General features: G+C 43.5%; 1 protein-coding gene across 2 annotated transcripts in view; it reads right to left on the reverse strand.

The window, feature by feature from the left end:
* Nucleotides 1-16,022, reverse strand: part of nckap1l (NCK associated protein 1 like) — a 42,352-nt gene extending 26,330 nt beyond the window's left edge. Inside the window, exons 1-9 of one of the 2 annotated variants that reach the window (XM_082155060.1) lie at nucleotides 15,864-16,021; nucleotides 12,627-12,737; nucleotides 12,141-12,233; nucleotides 11,491-11,547; nucleotides 11,261-11,403; nucleotides 8,929-9,019; nucleotides 8,675-8,812; nucleotides 6,896-6,944; nucleotides 4,481-4,637 (exon numbers count right to left, since the gene is read on the reverse strand). In XM_082155060.1, coding sequence (XP_082011186.1) covers nucleotides 4,481-4,637; nucleotides 6,896-6,944; nucleotides 8,675-8,812; nucleotides 8,929-9,019; nucleotides 11,261-11,403; nucleotides 11,491-11,547; nucleotides 12,141-12,233; nucleotides 12,627-12,737; nucleotides 15,864-15,953 — 929 coding nt within the window. In that variant the 5' untranslated portion in view covers nucleotides 15,954-16,021. Of the gene's footprint in view, nucleotides 1-4,480; nucleotides 4,638-6,895; nucleotides 6,945-8,674; nucleotides 8,813-8,928; nucleotides 9,020-11,260; nucleotides 11,404-11,490; nucleotides 11,548-12,140; nucleotides 12,234-12,626; nucleotides 12,738-15,863 lie in introns of both variants that reach the window. The other variant, XM_082155061.1, reaches the window with a different exon arrangement.
* Between the last annotated feature and the right edge of the window lie 1,288 nt (nucleotides 16,023-17,310).

Here is a 17,310-nt window from a genome sequence, read left to right on the forward strand (position 1 = left end):
GAAAAGAATATGATCAGAGTGAAACATGATAAGAAACAGTGGAGTGACACATGAGGACAGTGAAGTGAACACATGAGGACAGTGAAGTGAACACATGAGGACAGTGAAGTGACACATGAGGACAGTGGAGTGAACACATGAGGACAGTGAAGTGAACACATGAGGACAGTGAAGTGAACACATGAGGACAGTGGAGTGACACATGAGGACAGTGAAGTGAACACATGAGGACAGTGGAGTGAACACATGAGGACAGTGAAGTGAACACAGTGGAGTGAACACATGAGAACAGTGAAGTGAACACATGAGGACAGTGGAGTGAACACATGAGGACAGTGAAGTGAACACATGAGGACAGTGGAGTGACACATGAGGACAGTGAAGTGAACACAGTGGAGTGAACACATGAGAACAGTGGAGTGAACACATGAGGACAGTGGAGTGAACACATGAGGACAGTGAAGTGAACACATGAGGACAGTGGAGTGACACATGAGGACAGTGAAGTGAACACAGTGGAGTGAACACATGAGGACAGTGGAGTGAACACATGAGGACAGTGGAGTGACACATGAGGACAGTGAAGTGAACACAGTGGAGTGAACACATGAGAACAGTGGAGTGAACACATGAGGACAGTGAAGTGAACACATGAGGACAGTGGAGTGACACATGAGGACAGTGAAGTGAACACAGTGGAGTGAACACATGAGGACAGTGGAGTGAACACATGAGGACAGTGAAGTGAACACAGTGGAGTGAACACATGAGAACAGTGGAGTGAACACATGAGGAAAGTGGAGTGAACACATGAGAACAGTGAAGTGAACACATGAGGGAACACATGAGGACAGTGAAGTGAACACATGAGGACAGTGGAGTGAACACATGAGGACAGTGAAGTGAACACATGAGGACAGTGGAGTGAACATTTACATTTATGCATTTGGCAGACGCTTTTATACATTTATACATAGGTATGTGCAATCCCCTGGGATCGAACCCACAACCTTGCGTTGTTAACGCAATGGTCTTACCACTGAGCTACAGGAAAGCTGAACACATTGGAGTGAACACATGAGGCCAGTGGAGTGAACACATGAGAACAGTGAAGTGAACACATGAGGACAGTGGAGTGAACACATGAGGACAGTGAAGTGAACACATGAGGACAGTGGAGTGAACACATGAGGACAGTGAAGTGAACACATGAGAACAGTGGAGTGAACACATGAGGACAGTGGAGTGAACACATGAGGACAGTGAAGTGAACACATGAGGACAGTGGAGTGAACACATGAGGACAGTGGAGTGAACACATGAGAACAGTGGAGTGAACACATGAGGACAGTGGAGTGAACACATGAGGACAGTGAAGTGAACACATGAGGACAGTGGAGTGAACACATGAGGACAGTGGAGTGAACACATGAGGACAGTGAAGTCAACACATGAGGACAGTGGAGTGAACACATGAGGACAGTGAAGTGAACACATGAGGACAGTGGAGTGAACACATGAGGACAGTGAAGTGAACACATGAGGACAGTGGAGTCAACACATGAGGACAGTGGAGTGAACACATGAGGACAGTGACGTGAACACATGAGGACAGTGGAGTGAACACATGAGGACAGTGAAGTGAACACATGAGGACAGTGGAGTCAACACATGAGGACAGTGGAGTGAACACATGAGGACAGTGGAGTGAACACATGATGACAGTGAAGTGAACACATGAGGACAGTGAAGTGAACACATGAGAACAGTGGAGTGAACACATGAGAACAGTGGAGTGAACACATGAGAACAGTGGAGTGAACACAAACACATGAGGACAGTGAAGTGAACACATGAGGACAGTGAAGTGAACACATGAGAACAGTGGAGTGAACACATGAGGACAGTGGAGTGAACACGAACACATGAGGACAGTGAAGTGAACACATGAGAACAGTGAAGTGAACACATGAGAACAGTGGAGTGAACACGAACACATGAGGACAGTGAAGTGAACACATGAGGACAGTGAACTGAACACATGAGAACAGTGGAGTGAACACATGAGAACAGTGGAGTGAACACATGAGAACAGTGGAGTGAACACGAACACATGAGGACAGTGAAGTGAACACATGAGGACAGTGAACTGAACACATGAGAACAGTGGAGTGAACACATGAGAACAGTGGAGTGAACACATGAGAACAGTAAAGTGAACACATGAGAACAGTGGAGTGAACACGAACACATGAGGACAGTGAAGTGAACACATGAGAACAGTGGAGTGAACACATGAGAACAGTGGAGTGAACACATGAGGACAGTGAAGTGAACACATGAGGAGAGTGAAGTGAACACATGAGAACAGTGGAGTGAACACATGAGAACAGTGGAGTGAACACGAACACATGAGGACAGTGAAGTGAACACATGAGAACAGTGAAGTGAACACATGAGAACAGTGGAGTGAACACGAACACATGAGGACAGTGAAGTGAACACATGAGGACAGTGGAGTGAACACATGAGAACCGTGGAGTCAACACGAACACATGAGAACAGTGAAGTGAACACGAGAACAGTGGAGTGAACACATGAGGACAGTGAAGTGAACACATGAGAACAGTGAAGTGAACACATGAGAACAGTGGAGTGAACACATGAGAACAGTGGAGTGAACACATGAGAACAGTGGAGTGAACACGAACACATGAGAACAGTGGAGTGAACACATGAGTGAACACATGAGGACAGTGGAGTGAACACATGACAACAGTGGAGTGAACACGAACACATGAGAACAGTGGAGTGAACACATGAGAACAGTGGAGTGAACACATGAGAACAATGGAGAGAACACATGAGAACAGTGGAGTGAAACATGATAAGGAACAGTGGAGTGAACACATGAGAACAGTGGAGTGAAACATGATAAGGAACAGTGGAGTGAATACATGAGAACAGTGGAGTGAACACATGAGAACAGTGGAGTGAAAAATGATAAGGAACAGTGGAGTGAACACATGAGAACAGTGGAGTGAAACATAATAAGGAACAGTGGAGTGAACACATGAGAACAGTGGAGTGAACACATGAGGACAGTGGAGTGAACACATGAGAACAGTGGAGTGAACACATGAGAAACAGTGGAGTGAACACATGGAATGAACACATGAGGACAGTGAAGTGAACACATGAGGACAGTGAAGTGAACACATGAGGACAGTGGAGTGAACACATGAGAACAGTGGAGTGAACACATGAGGACAGTGGAGTGAACACAAACACATGAGGACAGTGAAGTGAACACATGAGAACAGTGAAGTGAACACATGAGAACAGTGGAGTGAACACGAACACATGAGGACAGTGAAGTGAACACATGAGGACAGTGAACTGAACACATGAGAACAGTGGAGTGAACACATGAGAACAGTGGAGTGAACACATGAGAACAGTGGAGTGAACACGAACACATGAGGACAGTGAAGTGAACACATGAGGACAGTGAACTGAACACATGAGAACAGTGGAGTGAACACATGAGAACAGTGGAGTGAACACATGAGAACAGTGAAGTGAACACATGAGAACAGTGGAGTGAACACGAACACATGAGGACAGTGAAGTGAACACATGAGAACAGTGGAGTGAACACATGAGAACAGTGGAGTGAACACATGAGGACAGTGAAGTGAACACATGAGGACAGTGAAGTGAACACATGAGGACAGTGAAGTGAACACATGAGAACAGTGGAGTGAACACATGAGAACAGTGGAGTGAACACGAACACATGAGGACAGTGAAGTGAACACATGAGAACAGTGAAGTGAACACATGAGAACAGTGGAGTGAACACGAACACATGAGGACAGTGAAGTGAACACATGAGGACAGTGGAGTGAACACATGAGAACCGTGGAGTCAACACGAACACATGAGAACAGTGAAGTGAACACGAGAACAGTGGAGTGAACACATGAGGACAGTGAAGTGAACACATGAGAACAGTGAAGTGAACACATGAGAACAGTGGAGTGAACACATGAGAACAGTGGAGTGAACACGAACACATGAGAACAGTGGAGTGAACACATGAGTGAACACATGAGGACAGTGGAGTGAACACATGAGAACAGTGGAGTGAACACATGAGAACAGTGGAGTGAACACGAACACATGAGAACAGTGGAGTGAACACATGAGTGAACACATGAGGACAGTGGAGTGAACACATGAGAACAGTGGAGTGAACACATGAGAACAATGGAGAGAACACATGAGAACAGTGGAGTGAAACATGATAAGGAACAGTGGAGTGAACACATGAGAACAGTGGAGTGAAACATGATAAGGAACAGTGGAGTGAAACATGATAAGGAACAGTGGAGTGAATACATGAGAACAGTGGAGTGAACACATGAGAACAGTGAAGTGAACACATGAGAACAGTGCAGCATCATGTGTGCGTTACCCTTTGAGACTGTCGAAGAACTCCTCGGAGAGCTTGTGTATGTGCAGCACCTCGTCTCTGATGACTGTGATGTACAGGCCGCTGCGAAGAGCCATCTTCCACAAGTTCTGAGAACCAGCGTTACTGTTCAGACTCCCGTGACACAGCAGGAACCCGACTGAACAACACAACACAACAACACATCAACAAAACAACACATCAACACAACCCCCGACTGCACAACACAACAACAAATCAACACAACACAACAACACATCAGCACAACAACACATCAACACATCAACACAACCCCTGACTGAACAACACAACACAACAACACATCAACACAATTCCCGACTGAACAACACAACAACAAATCAACACAACACAACAACATATCAGCACAACAACACATCAACACAATTCCCGACTGAACAACACAACACATCAACAAAACAACACATCAAGACAACCCCCGACTGCACAACACAACAACAAATCAACACAACACAACAACACATCAGCACAACAACACATCAACACATCAACACAACCCCCGACTGAACAACACAAGAACACGCCAACACTGAAGACCAGAACACAATAACACATCAACACAACCCCCGACTGAACAACACAAGAACACGCCAACACTGAAGACCAGAACACAATAACACATCAACACAATTCCCGACTGAACAACACAATTACAACACATCAACACAACCCCCGACTGAAGGTCAGAACACAACAACACTGTTGTGTTCTCTCAAGTGCGGTTACTAATTACTAATTAATGCATGGATTATTTGTACTAATACTCATGATTCACGACAGATGTGTACGAGCGTGAATTCATTCTTAACCTGGTTCTAATGTTAATTACTAATTAACATTAGAATGCTGACGGATGCTGCCGTCGCATCATCCAAGTGGAGCTGCACACTGGTGGTGGTTGAGGAGATTCCCCCCCTTCTATGTAAAGCGCTTTGAGTGCCGAGAAAAGCGCTATATAAATGTAATGAATTATTATTATTATTATTAATGTTCTCTTTAAATAAACCTCCACCTCTCTCTTTCTCACACACTCATGAACTTAGAAGTGTGTAAAACCAGTTAATGCACAATAAACCAGTGTAGAGTTTAACCCAAACCTCATCAAACACACTGACAGCAGATAATCAAGAGCTTCACAGGGAAAGTACATGAAAAAAATTTTTTTTATTTTTTTTTTGCTGATCGGATAGAATAGAGTAGAAAGGAATAGAGAGAGTTCAGCTCCAGCAACAAACCGCTTTTGTCACATGCCTGTCCTGTCTTGTGCTGCACATGGGTGTTTTGTTATTTTGGGCCATGTGCTCATGTCATTGTCTGATCCCTCCCACTTGTTATCTGATTATTGTTTGAGTTCTTTCACCTGTTCCCTCCTGGTTAGTTTCCCTTTATAAGTCCCCTCTTGTTTGCAGTCTGTGTCGGTACGTTGTCTGATGTTTCCTGTTCCCTGTAAATCCCTAGTAAGTTCTGGTTCTGTTTTTGGATTTTCCCGTTATGTTTTTCCCCCTCATGGGTTTTGTTTTGTATTTGTTTTTCCGTTTATAAATAAACCATCATATCTCTGCACTTGAGTCCTCGCACCTTTTTGCAATCATCCCAACCGTGACAGCTTTATACAGAACTAACAGTGTCGGGGACCGTTACTTTTAAAAGTAATGCATTACAAAATTGTGTTTCTCCCTAAAAAAGTAACTAATTGCGTTACTTATTTACTTTTTATAGAAAGTAATGCGTTACATTAATTTTGTGCTACTTCTTCTCACCTGGGCTGGGTTTGCTTGTTTGTTCTTACACTCTAAAACATGCTTGGACGTTTAAACTCATGTTTGGGTCAAATATGGACAAACCCTAGTGTTGGCTTAATTTTTTTATTACATTTTAAACCCAATGGTTGGGTTTGTCCATATTTGACCAAAACATAAGTTTAAACGATCCAGCATGTTTTAGAGTGTAATAACAAAAAGAATCCTAATTCTAGCATATGTAAAGGCCCTTTCACAGCAGAAGTGAAGTGAATAAGCCCAGGCTGAGGGACATGCACATGAAATACTGTATTATAGTGGGCAGGACATGTTCTTCACTATTCTGCTGCTTTTCATTCCAGCTAAAATACAAAAAACCAAAGTTGATACACAACCACTGACATAGAGCACAAATCTTGGGTTATTAACTGCAAATATTACATTAGGATTATTTACTGTATCTAGTGATGTTGATGTGTGCATTTATCCACTGATCTAGGAAATCCTGGAGCCACAGTGGCCGGTGAAACACACCAGGTCATCTGAGCACTGACAGAAATGCTCCCTCAAATAAAGAGTTGTGTTTGGAGAAAGAGTGTAAGATGGTATTGAGAGAGTGTGAGAAGTGTGTGTCACTCACTGAGGATCCAGCGCTCCATCACCTCCATGGACAGATACTCACAAGCCATCTATAAACAATGTTCAGTGTCAGTCTTTTATTCACACTGATGCATGAGTTTACTGATGATGATGATGATGGGCAGATGTGTACAGATGTGAAGATGATGCATGAGTTTACTGATGATGATGATGATGGGCAGATGTGTACAGATGTGAAGATGATGATGGACAGATGTGTACAGATGTGAAGCTGATGCATGAGTTTACTGATGATGATGATGGGCAGATGTGTACAGATGTGAAGCTAATGCATGATGGACAGATGTGTACAGATGTGATGCTGATGATGATGGGCAGATGTGTACAGATGTGAAACAAATACATGATGGGCAGATGTGTACAGATGTGACGCTGATGATGATGGGCAGATGTGTACAGATGTGAAACTGATGATGATGGGCAGATGTGTACAGATGTGAAACTAATGCATGATGGGCAGATGTGTACAGGTGTGAAGCTGATGATGATGGGCAGATGTGTACAGATGTGAAGCTGATGATGATGGGCAGATGTGTACAGATGTGAAGCTGATGATGATGGGCAGATGTGTACAGATGTGAAACTGATGATGATGGGCAGATGTGTACAGGTGTGAAGCTGATGATGATGGGCAGATGTGTACAGGTGTGAAGCTGATGATGATGGGCAGATGTGTACAGATGTGAAACTGATGATGATGGGCAGATGTGTACAGGTGTGAAGCTGATGATGATGGGCAGATGTGTACAGGTGTGAAGCTGATGATGATGGGCAGATGTGTACAGGTGTGAAGCTGATGATGATGGGCAGATGTGTACAGATGTGAAGCTGATGCATGAGTTTACTGATGATGATGGGCAGATGTGTACAGATGTGAAGCTGATGATGGGCAGATGTGTACAGATGTGAAACTAATGCATGATGGGCAGATGTGTACAGGTGTGAAGCTGATGCATGAGTTTACTGATGATGATGATGGGCAGATGTGTACAGATGTAAAGCTGATGATGATGGACAGATATGTACAGATGTGAAGCTGATGATGATGGGCAGATGTGTACAGATGTAAAGCTGATGATGATGGGCAGATGTGTACAGATGTGAAACTAATGCATGATGGGCAGATGTGTACAGGTGTGAAAGGGATAGTTCACTTTGAAATTAATTTTTGGTATGTTTTAGCTTACCTCAAGGGCATCCAAGATGTAGGTGTCTTTTTTTCCGCAGTAGTTTCAATTTTGATATTTTTAGGTCAAACCGTTCTTGTCTGTCAGTCATATAATGCAGGTCTATGGTCACTGTCTCAAAGAGCATGCACAGAGTCCAAATTAAAACAATTCCCCGTCGTCCAAATTAAACAATTCCCCATCGTAAGTACACATTGATGGCCTAAGACACGAAACGAGCGGTTTGTGTGAGAAAACGAACAGTATTTATATCGTTTTTACCGCTTATACACAGCCATGTCCAAGTGATCTGATCTGACGTGTACGCAGACTGGTGCATAGATATATACACTAGATGTCGCCTTAAAGACATTCGTTCTAATGAACTGCCGTAGAAAATTGAAACTACTGCGGAAAAAAAGACACCTACATCTTGGATGCCCTTGAGGTAAGCTAAAACATACCAAAAATTAATTTCAAAGTGAACTATCCCTTGAAGCTGATGCATGAGTTTACTGATGATGATGGGCAGATGTGTACAGATGTGAAGCTGATGATGATGGGCAGATGTGTACAGATGTGTATATACGTACGGTGTCGCAGCAGACGGGGCTCAGCATGGCGGCGGGTGAGGCCAGCAGAGATAGGAGCTGAGCGCCTCGACACTGGTCAGCGGTCAGATTCCTCCGCGGATACACCAGGTGTAGCGAGAGAAGAGCCTCCGTCACAGACTGACAACAGCACACACACACACACACACACACACACACGCCTTATACATCCGACAGTCAATCACTAAACTGTTGTTTCCAGTACCTGTACTGTGATGGAAGTGAATGTGACTGACCTTGGTGTGAGGGCCGAACTCCTCCGCCAGTTTTCTCCAGGGATGATCGTACTCGAGGAACATCTGGCCAAGGCGAGGGTACGAGGGATCGCTGCGTAATCATAATCCATATTATTATATATTTCTAATATAACCCACACATACACTTTTTTGCATTTGCACTGTCAGTTGTGGGAAGCAGCCATCCGTCCTCATGAAGAAAACTATGGAAGCTTGTTTCGCCACAGAATAAAAAATTAAAAAGGTAATTGCGACTTTTTATCTCACAATTGCATGTTTATATCTTGCATACCTGACTTTATAACACGCAATTGGGGGTTATAAAGTCAGAACTGCATGATATAATTGCATGTTATAAAGTATAAACATGTAAATGTAAATTTAAATGTAAATGTGTGTGGATCTATGTTTATACACAATGACTGTAAGAATAGACATCATGGGTCCTATTTTAACAATCTGAAACGTAAGTATCAAACGTGAAACGCAAGTAACTTTGTGGGCAGATCTCGGCGCTGTTGCTATTATACCGGCGGGATAAATGACTCTTGCGCCCGACGCAAATCTAAAATGTGTTGGTCTAAAGTAGCTTCATTATTCATAGGTGTGGTTTGGGCGTAACGTGAAATGGACCAATCAGAGCGTCATCTCACATTCCCTTTAAGAGCAGACGCGCTTGTTCCATGGCGGTTTGCAATTATAACGGCGGATTTGCCAGACGCACACCAGGAGCGGTTCACAGCCGAGGAGACCGACGTTCTCGTCAGGGCCGTAAAACACAGAGAAGTGACATTGGGGATGGAGAAACACACCCAAATTAGCTTTCGGTTAAACAGGATAATAATTTTGTATAAATATAATATATAGCCTAATAATATATAAGTATAATAATTTGGGTAAATGTGTAAGCTAGATTTATGCCTATTTCTTCACATCTTCATGGACACAACAATTATTATACAATTAATATAATTAATATTTTTCCTTGTAATTATGTATAGTTTGCAAAATGTGAACTGCTGCTTCTGTGTAGATGAGAGAAGCAAAGTGTGTGTGTGTTGTGCACACGCTACATTATGGCCAAGCATGCGCCCTTAAAATAGCCTCTGAATAACGCGCCACTGACTTTAGACTAGGTTTCTCCTGGTTAGTGGCGGAATTGTTTTCTGAAACTGCAAAATAGCACCAGGGAACGTTTGTGCCGGAACACGCCTCCTCTTTTCGCTGAACCGCCCCCGGGAGCGCTAGTTCATTCCCTAATTTACCGACGTGTGTCTGTGGAGGGAAAAGTCTGCTGTGTGTCGGGTGCAAAATTGGAATAATACATGCGTCGATGTACAGAGTCAATGACGCTGGGTGCAAGATAGGGCCCTAAGAGTCCTTTAGTCATAAAGAGACAATCATATACATAAAGACACCAGGAAAGGCTATATTTACTACTTTTTGAAATGATAAAATGGGCAAATGTTTTGTATTCACATCATCTGAAAGAAAAGCCATTTACAAAATCAAAATGAAACTGATTTCAGACCAGATTTAAAGATTATGTAAATCATGTCTAATTGTACATACATTTTTACATTATAATATGTGCAATACATTCAAGCCGATCTCATGACAATTCGTAAGTATTGCACAAATTGGCAATTTTATATAAAAACATACAAGTTTGCCACCAATTCACAAAACTGTAACATTCTTTGGAATATTTACGAGAGTGTGTTGGTGTATGTAACTGCATAAAAGCAGGAGTAGAGGATCACAACTGATTTACTGTAAAACACTGTAAAGATAATACTGGAGCATGAAGAGAACTATACTGAGGACTTAAACACACAGAGGAAAACAAACAGAACAAGAAACAGGTGCACAAAGCAATCAGTAACCATAGCAACAAACAAGGGCATATTCAGCAACCTAGGAAACGGAAAAGAAGAAAATGGGGAACAAAGGAAGCAGGAACAGAACACAGGGAATAATGAAATATAAATTAAAAGTCCATAACACAGAACATGATCGTTATTGTTACATACTCTCTTGAGTAGGCATTACTTGAGTAAGTCATTACGTATGAATGTAATCTTGCTACGTACTACATTCGCCATGCTGTCATTATCATGTGATTTACCAGTGTCAGTTGCTGGTTCATAAATCCTCTCCTGTGGCCTCATGGGATAGTAAAGTGTCCATCATTTCCTACTTTTTTATGAGTAGTGTGAATTCAGACATACTTGTTTTGTCACATACTGTTCTTGCCTCCTACATAGTAGGGAAGCATGTGATTTCGGCCGCAGTCATAGTGTCTAAACATGTGGTCACATGATCAAATTACCTGTTTCCATTGGACAGCTCATAAGCACTGTTATACATTCCCACAATCAGCTTCTTGTCATCGATGCGGGACAACATGAAAATGACTGAGGCGTAGGTGACGATGAGATCCAGGTAGTTCTTGGTGAAGTCAGTATTAATGGTCTGAAAGCATTTATGAGCACAGATGCATATAAAACAGATGAATATCTGCCTTATGAATTCTATACTCTCTTCAAGAGTCATACTTACAATGTTAAAGAAGCACTGGCAGGCATCTATTGTGTTGAGCAACTCATAAACATGATCCTAAAGACAAAACATGAATAAATTAATAAAAAATACTGACACTAAAACAGGAATAAGAGAATATCATCAGTTTTATTACAAAATACTACTGAAAGATTTACTGTATGACTCCTGATTCCAACACTTATTTGATGTTTGTCATATTCCAATATTTCATAAAAATGATGACTCCATACACATTTACTAATTTAGTAGACATTTGGTCGTTGCTACATATCTTTAGTGTCTATCTAGCGGTTTTCACCAGTGTTGGGGAAAGTTACTTTTAAAATGAATGTTACTTCTTCACTGGCTGAGGCTCAATCTCTTCCAGACCTTGCAGGGGTTTTTTGGGGGGGGTTTTAACTGAGAAGTTATTTTTTGCAAGTAAAAAACTTAATTGACTGTGTTTATCCAGTTGATGTGTCCAATGTATTTAAAGTAACTCAATCAAAAAGGTGTCTACATTTTTGGGAGTAAGTAAAATTTTAAAAAGCCGGTGCAAAAATGAAAGCACATACAAGAGTTGATTAAATGTAAAATTGCTGCCTAGCCAGTAATATGACCAAGATGAACACTACATGACCTTGACAGAGATCAGCTGACACTCTTACCCTGAACTCCATGATGTCGATGAAGGACTCATAGAAACTGTGCAGGCCCTCCAGAACGACCGACTTCTGCTTCTGTATGCTGCTCAGATGTTGCTGCAGAAACACGGTGTGATGGAGGAAGAAAACAAGTGCTAACACTTTATTTCAGTAGTCCAATTTAGACATTCTATTATAGCAACTACATGCCAAATAACTCTCATTAGAGTATTAGAAGACTGTCTAATATCTGCTAACTCGTTGTTGTGATGCTCCTTACAATCAGTAAGTTACTTTATACAGTAACTACATGTCAACTTATTCTAACCCGAACCTGACTAATACTCTACTAATACTCAAATGAGAGTTAGTTGACGAAGTTACTATTACCAAAGTTAAACTAGTTACTGTAGCTAGTTGAATGTATAAAGTGGACTTTCAAAATAGTGTAACTAAATAATTATTTAACATTTGAGCAATGAATCACAGCTGTTGTCTGTCAATACTCACACTGCCACCCCTGAAGTCAATGTTGGGGAATTTTCTGTTGATGTATTTGGTGGCAGACTCCATGCTTTTATCAGTAAAGAATGATGGTCTTCGCTTTGGGTCTGTGCAAACCTGGAAAAACATATACATTAGCCAAAACACAGAATCCAAAATCACATTACAGAGATACACCACCACCACAAAAAAGGAGACATTTCTCCATTCTTGTCCACGATGAATGATCGGCCCCAAACTCTCAGCCTGCTACAGTAGCCACTCCCCAAACTCTCAGCCTGCTACAGTAGCCACTCCCCAAACTCTCAGCCTGCTACTGTAGCCACTCCCCAAACTCTGTCTGCTACTGTAGCCACTCCCCAAACTCTTAGCCTGCTACAGTAGCCACTCCCCAAACTCTCAGCCTGCTACAGTAGCCACTCCCCAAACTCTCAGCCTGCTACTGTAGCCACTCCCCAAACTCTTAGCCTGCTACAGTAGCCACTCCCCAAACTCTCAGCCTGCTACTGTAGCCACTCCCCAAACTCTTAGCCTACTACAGTAGCCACTCCCCAAACTCTCAGCCAGCTACTGTAGCCACTCCCCAAACTCTCAGCCTGCTACAGTAGCCACTCCTCCAAACTCTCCACCTGCTACTGTAGCCACTCCCCAAACTCTCAGCCTGCTACAGTAGCCACTCCCCAAACTCTCCGCCTGCTACAGTAGCCACTCCCCAAACTCTCAGCCTGCTTACTGTAGCCACTCCCCAAACTCTCAGCTTGCTACTGTAGCCACTCCCTAAACTCTCAGCCTGCTTACTGTAGGCACTCCCCAAACTCTCAGCCTGCTACTGTAGCCACTCCCCAAACTCTCAGCCTGCTACTGTAGCCACTCCCCAAACTCTCACCCTGCTACAGTAGCCACGCCCCAAACTCTCCACCTGCTACTGTAGCCACTCCCCAAACTCTCAGCCTGCTACTGTAGCCACTCCCTAAACTCTCACCCTGCTACAGTAGCCACGCCCCAAACTCTCAGTCTGCTACAGTAGCCACTCCCCAAACTCTCAGTCTGCTACAGTAGCCACTCCCCAAACTCCCAGCCTGCTACAGTAGCCACTCCCCAAACTCTCAGTCTGCTACAGTAGCCACTCCCCAAACTCTCAGTCTGCTACAGTAGCCACTCCCCAAACTCTCAGTCTGCTACTGTAGCCACTCCCCAAACTCTCAGTCTGCTACTGTAGCCACTCCCCAAACTCTCAGTCTGCTACTGTAGCCACTCCCCAAACTCTCACCCTGCTACAGTAGCCACGCCCCAAACTCTCAGCCTGCTACAGTAGCCACTCCCCAAACTCTCCGCCTGCTACAGTAGCCATGCCCCAAACTCTCAGTCTGCTACAGTAGCCACACCCCAAACTCTCAGTCTGCTACTGTAGCCACTCCCCAAACTCTAAGTCTGCTACAGTAGCCACTCCCCAAACTCTCAGCCTGCTACTGTAGCCACTCCCCAAACTCTCAGTCTGCTACAGTAGCCACTCCCCAAACTCTCAGTCTGCTACTGTAGCCACTCCCCAAACTCTCAGTCTGCTACTGTAGCCACTCCCCAAACTCTCACCCTGCTACAGTAGCCACGCCCCAAACTCTCAGCCTGCTACAGTAGCCACTCCCCAAACTCTCCGCCTGCTACAGTAGCCATGCCCCAAACTCTCAGTCTGCTACAGTAGCCACACCCCAAACTCTCAGTCTGCTACTGTAGCCACTCCCCAAACTCTAAGTCTGCTACAGTAGCCACTCCCCAAACTCTCAGCCTGCTACTGTAGCCACTCCCCAAACTCTTAGCCTGCTACAGTAGCCACACCCCAAACTCTCCGCCTGCTACAGTAGCCACGCCCCAAACTCTCCGCCTGCTACAGTAGCCATGCCCCAAACTCTCAGCCTGCTACAGTAGCCACTCCCCAAACTCTCCGCCTGCTACAGTAGCCACTCCCCAAACTCTCAGTCTGCTACAGTAGCCACACCCCAAACTCTCAGTCTGCTACTGTAGCCACTCCCCAAACTCGCAGTCTGCTACAGTAGCCACTCCCCAAACTCTTAGCCTGCTACTGTAGCCACTCCCCAAACTCTCAGCCTGCTACAGTAGCCACGCCCCAAACTCTCAGCCTGCTACAGTAGCCACACCCCAAACTCTCAGTCTGCTACAGTAGCCACACCCCAAACTCTCAGTCTGCTACAGTAGCCACTCCCCAAACTCTCAGCCTGCTACAGTAGCCACGCCCCAAACTCTCAGCCTGCTACAGTAGCCACTCCCCAAACTCTCAGCCTGCTACAGTAGCCACACCCCAAACTCTCAGTCTGCTACAGTAGCCACACCCCAAACTCTCGCTATAGGTTGTGCTAAGATATTGAAGGATCTGAGTGGATGCTCTCAGTGTTTTGATTTCTGTCTGGGAGGCTCAATATTTACACTTTTGGGGGAGATAAACCTGTGAATGGAATACTAATTGTAGTCATGAACAATAAACCATTGGATGGATTTAACATAAATCAAGTATTTCAAGTCTCTTTCAAGCCTTTCTGTCAGACATTCTAAAGATTCTGAAGTGCACATTTCACTGTGGATGTCAAGCAGAGATAAATAATGTTTTTCACCTCACGTAGAGGTCTGATTAACCTTTGACCTTTACAGCCTGACTCACTGAGTAGGCAAAGGCACTAAGAGGAGTTGTTCAGAGGATTTATTCATTTATTTATTTGCACTAAAGCTTGGCATTAGTTTTGACAGTAACATTTGTAACTGCTTTCTGCGACAGACAGGAAATGCAGTGTGTGTGAGAGAGATGTGGTTTACAGAGAGGCCTGACAAGTCCTCTTTACTTCCTGTGTGCACTTCCTCTTTCTCTACAAAACTGAGACAGAGCATACTTTCTTTTGAAAACATGTCAAAATACAATAAATATACCTTTAAAAGCCCTCTGAATAAAATGAATACAAAGTACTTTTAAATCCCATCTGAATGATAAAAACAGACCCAAAACTGGATGATTAAAAAACAATGTCATGGCGTATATTAATCTTTATCAAATAACAATTGGCTGGACGAGCCCCCATATTTGGTTCTACAAACAATTCAACAAGCAGAGCAGCTCATCCAGTCCAATCTGATGTGAATCAATCACATAAATTCACTGCAAGTTCACACAAATAAAATTCAGCCCTGCCTGTATTCATCTTTCTCACAGGTTTGTGAATATTGCTATTTCCCTCTCACCTTTTTAATATGGTTCATCCTGACTAGAACTCCTTGACCCCGTTCATTGAGAATAATAAGTTTCTCAGCCAGTTTGAATTGGTAGGCCATGATCCCAGTCCAGATGAGATGATCCTTAGTGAGACGAACACTGGTCTCCAGAGATCAAGGAGAAGTGAAATCAACATTAGAGAGGGCGGAGCTTACAGAGCTTCCGCTGCGCACCAACCAAGCCACCATGAAATCAAGTTCTTGTTTTTTTTAATGGAATATTAAATTGGTTTATTGTAAATGATTTATCGTGCACATCATTATTGTATTTAATTCATGTTCCTGTAAATCTTGAATCAGAATAACTTTCCCTCCCTCTTGCATCATCTCTTCTCTTCTCTGATGACGAGGGCGGGACAACCTGTCACTCACATGAGATCAGCCAATAGCAAACCACAACAATCAAGTCAAGTCAAGTCACCTTTATTTATACAGCGCTTTTTACAGTACAGAGTGTTTCAAAGCAGCTTTATAGAGATAACTGGAAAATAATGCAACAAAGTTTGTTTCTGCTGTACAGCAGATCTTGAAGAAAATAGTGTCATAGTCCAGCTTAAGTAAGGTCAGGGATGGTTAATTCTTGTTGTAAAAAAGTTATTAATTTAGTTGATTTATATATATAGCCGTTCTGGAGGAAAAAGTGATGTCATCGTCCAGCTCAGTTCAGTTCTACCAGAAAGACTCGAATGATGCAACAAAGTATTAATTTACTGACAGCCCCGCAAGCAATTATTTATAAAGTTCTTTGGTGTAGACCCCGTCCGTATTGCATAATCCGAGGGTAGCGGATCTGCATGTCCCGCCTGAAGATGAAGGCGGAGCGCAGCCGACCCCCGGGAGGAATGAACAGGACCATCCTGGTGCTGGTGGGGAAGGTGGAGGTAATCATTTGCGTCAGGATCTGCGAACTCAAACCTGTGTAAGGACCGATCTTTTATAAAGCAAGTATTAAGGCCTGTACACACCGGGACGAATTTCGCGCGCGATATTCGCCGACGTTTAACGCCTCATGACTAAATAAAGGGCGCCAATGTGAGTGTGCACACCGACGCGAAAAACGGCACGCGTAAAAGCGTAATTTTTTTTTAAACGCCTCGGGTTCGTTTTTTTGGTTTGACGCGCCGCGTCAAAAACTATCCGACCAATGAGATTGGCGCTTTTGCTCACGTGTCTGGAGCTTCTGAAGTTACAGTAAAACACAACTTGGGGGCGCTCAAACACAAAACGGTCTTGCCGAGCACACATACGTAACAGCGAAGAAGATATACGCCAAGTAGCGTCTACACCATAGACATGTATAGAAAGGCTAGATAGCTTACCGGCGCTGAGAGCCAATGGGACCCGACGACGTCACACGGCGGCCATCTTAGGACAGGTCCGCTCGTCCAGTTATAACATTAAAGTCTATTGTGCATGT

This window comes from Leuciscus leuciscus (assembly GCF_965113295.1).
Source record: "Leuciscus leuciscus genome assembly, chromosome: 23".
Lineage (NCBI taxonomy): Eukaryota > Metazoa > Chordata > Actinopteri > Cypriniformes > Leuciscidae > Leuciscus > Leuciscus leuciscus.